The sequence below is a fragment of the Andrographis paniculata genome, unplaced genomic scaffold, assembly GCF_009805555.1.
Source record: "Andrographis paniculata isolate CXL003 unplaced genomic scaffold, ASM980555v1 Contig34END, whole genome shotgun sequence".
NCBI lineage: Eukaryota > Viridiplantae > Streptophyta > Magnoliopsida > Lamiales > Acanthaceae > Andrographis > Andrographis paniculata.
In genome coordinates this window covers 3719657-3723359 of record NW_026137567.1, presented here as the reverse complement: position 1 = coordinate 3723359, position 3703 = coordinate 3719657, and the positions used below count along the sequence as shown (strand labels likewise).

The 3703-nt window shown below is 44.7% G+C and overlaps 1 protein-coding gene across 1 annotated transcript; it reads left to right on the top strand.

Moving 5' to 3' along the window:
- The first annotated feature begins 943 nt into the window (after positions 1 to 943).
- Positions 944 to 3256, top strand: LOC127248648 (DELLA protein GAI-like). Its single transcript, XM_051271103.1, has one exon. The coding sequence runs from the start codon at positions 1275 to 1277 to the stop codon at positions 2958 to 2960; it is 1686 nt and encodes a 561-aa protein (XP_051127060.1). The 5' UTR covers positions 944 to 1274; the 3' UTR covers positions 2961 to 3256.
- Positions 3257 to 3703: the final 447 nt, after the last annotated feature.

Below are 3703 nucleotides of genomic sequence, written 5' to 3'. Positions count from 1 at the left end.
TAAACTATTATTCGTTATTACAAAATATACTATTGTTTTTTTTTAAAAAAAAAGAAAAATAAAATTAAATATATATTCTATTTTAAATTAATTTTAAACTATAACCAAACAAATCAGTAGGAATATCAAAATTAAATCCGATCACGTCAGGAATAACTTGGTGGTACAAAGTTGAACTTATAAGTGTCGTGTTTCGGGTTGACCTCATAACTCGAAATATAAATTCAGATCAGGTTTCGGTTTTGGATTGACCTAAAAAAAAATTTATTTATATTAATAAAAATGATTTTTTTAGGTTAATTTATTTTTATTTTTTAATTTTTCGGGTCTGTTTCGTGTCGGGTTCGTTCGAATTTTGGGTGACCTGAAATTAATTCAGGTCAATCATCTGAAAGAATTCGTTTCGTATTCGGGTCTAAACTTTCACGTCAAATTTTGGGTTCAGATGAATTTTTTTTTTTTTTTTTTTTTTTTTATGGCTCAATCTCAGACGCTACTCAAAAACACTAATTTAATTGACACCCCTATAAATCAGGTAGATTTCATAATTTTAATAACTTTGGAAAATTTTCGAGTGTGTTGTTTTGTAAAATAATTTGAATAATTTTTTTTTTTTTTTTTTTTTTTTTTTATGTAAAATACAAAAAATTTTGTAAAAAATATAATTTTAAAAATTCAGAATACTTCAATTTATTATTTTATTTTATTTTATTTTTTAAAAAAAGTCCTATAAATAAATTCTTGATCGAATATACTCCCTCAAATCTTGTCAATTCAATTCCAAATAAACACAGCCTTTTATATTCCATTGCGAAGGAGAATATGATTAAAATGTATATATATAAAAACAAAGTAAACCCATCCATTGATATTGTGGCTCTGGTTGTCTTCCTTATCTCATCAGGCATCCACCTCCTCCTCCCCCCCCCCCCCCCCCACCCCCACCCTACCCCACCTTCTGTTGTGTATGAGTTTGTTCTTCTCTTGGACCTCGAGCCGTCTTCACGAGGACCCCTTTCTTCATACGCCTGCTTTCCTCTTTCCTTCTCTTATTACAAAACTCTGAATAAAATATTCGAAGTAATTCCCCCAAAAAAAAGTGATGCAGAAACCCAAGCAAAACCATATGCTTTTACGAGCTTCAACTTCACCCACTCGTAGCAATCCATGTTTCTTCAATCGATTGCTCATCCCCAAACTGAATTAATTTAATTTGCAGAAAAAAAAAGAAAAAGAAAAGAGAAACTGAATCTCTGTAATTTTTGCTTCTGGAGATGAAAAGGGATCGTGATCGGGGGAAGGGGAAAGGGGCGGCGGCGGAGTGCGGCGGCGGCGCCGACGACGGAAAAATGTGGCCGATGGAAGTGGATTCCGGTATGGACGAGCTGTTCGCCGTTTTGGGCTACAAAATGAAGTCTTCCGACATGGCAGAGGTCGCCGAGAAGCTCGAGCAGCTGGAGATGGCGATGGGGATGGCCAGTGACGATGGCGCCGGCGAGTCGGTCCTCGCCGCCGATACTGTTCATTACAACCCGTCAGATCTTTCCGGGTGGGTCGAATCCATGCTATCCGAACTCAGCACCTCCTCCGACTCCCTGGATCCGAACCCGATTCGGATTCCGGCCGAATCTTCTTCCAGCAACCAGATAACACCCGCCGGAGGAAAATTAATGGACGACGACGACGATCTGACAGCGATTCCTCGTACGGCGATCCGCAACAACCAGAACAAAGATTCCCCAAACGATTCGGCGACGGAGAGCAATAAGAGGATGAAATCCTCCGCCGGATCTGATCTATTTCTCGAAATCTCCTCCTCCACCGCCGCCTCTTCCTCGGCGGCGCCGCCGCCGCTTGTGGTGGTGGATTCTCAAGAAACCGGCGTTAGGCTCGTCCACACACTTATGGCCTGCGCAGAGGCCATCCAGCAAGACAACCTTAAACTCGCCGACGCCCTCGTGAAGCACGTCGGCGTCCTCGCCGTGTCCCAAATCGGCTCCATGAGAAAAGTCGCGACGTACTTCGCCGAAGCATTAGCCAGAAAGATCTACAACATCCACCCGCCGGAAAACCTCAATTCCGACGTCCTGCAGATGCACTTCTTCGAAACGGCGCCGTATTTGAAGTTCGCCCATTTCACAAGCAACCAGGCCATCTTCGAAGCTTTCTCCTCCGCCGCGAAAGTCCACGTCATCGATTTCAGCTTGAAGCAGGGGATGCAATGGCCGGCTCTGTTACAGGCCCTCGCCTGCCGCCCCGGCGGCCCCCCGCGCTTCCGATTAACCGGCGTCGGCATCGGCTGCGGGCATGACGTCGGGTGGAAGCTATCGCAGTTGGCGAAAGTGATCGGCGTCGAATTCGAGTTCGAATCGTTATCCGCCAATTTCGATCCGACTGCGCTGCAAATTCACAACGACGAGACGCTAGCGGTGAATTCAGTGTTCGAGCTCCACCGGTTGCTCGCCCGACCTGGCGCGGTCGAGAAATTCCTCAGTTCGATCAAGGGATTGAGTCCGAAAGTCGTGACGATTGTCGAGCAGGAATCAAATCATAACGGGGCCGCGTTTGTCGACCGGTTCAACGAGGCGCTGCACTACTACTCGACGATGTTCGACTCGCTGGAGTGCGCCGCGACAGGCGAGGCGAGCAGCGAGGATGTGGTGATGACGGAGCTGTACTTGGGGCGGCAGATATGCAACGTCGTGGCGTGCGACGGCGAGGAGCGCGTTGAGCGGCACGAGAGGCTGGGGCAGTGGCGGGCGCGGATGGGCGCGGCCGGGTTTGAGCCCGTGAATTTGGGGTCGAACGCGTACAAGCAGGCGAGTATGCTGCTGGCGCTGTCGGCGAGCGGAGACGGGTACAGCGTCGAGGAGAATGCCGGGTGTTTGATGTTGGGTTGGCACGCACGGCCGCTGATTGCCGCCTCGGCGTGGCGGCTGGCGGCGGCGCCGGCGAAGTAGTTGTGATTCAACTCGGCCACAGAAAATGTGGGCGCGGATTGGAGACAGCCTAATTAACATTTAAGTGTTTGGTTGTTTTATGTTTGAATTAAGTTGGTTTTTTTGGGGGTTTTGGTACACTTTTTTTTTTTTAGGATTACGAAGATATTTAGGTGGTTGGATTTTAAGTTTTGGTTTGCTCTTTGGTTTGTAAATTGGGAATAACTATATCCAAGATGTAAAATTTTGACATGAATCAATAAACTAAGTTGTAAACTAAGTTGTTAAGAAGGATTTGAGATTTCAATTATTAGAAATTTTGGGGAAAATAATAAGATTATCTTATTGATCATCAAACTAAGGGGTTACATATAGGTAAGGCAAAACAGACTTGATAGATTTAATCTAAGTAATCTAATCTACGGATAAGATCAAATTTAAATATAAATATACTATTGAATATCTAAAATATTTCAAACACCTCTTCTCAAACTGAAATGGTATAGCATAAACCAACTTGAATTTGACAAGAAAACGAGATAACTCTCCACCGGAGTAAAACACGACATGACTCCACCGGAGTCGAAAACGACATGATTCCACCGGAGCCGAAAACAAGATAACTCTCAACCGGAGCCGAAAACGAGATGACTCCACCGGAGCCGAGAACAAGATGACTTCACTGAAGCCGAAAACGAGATGAATCTTCACCGGAGTCGAAAACGAGATGACTCTATCGGAGCCGAAAATGAAATGACTCAACT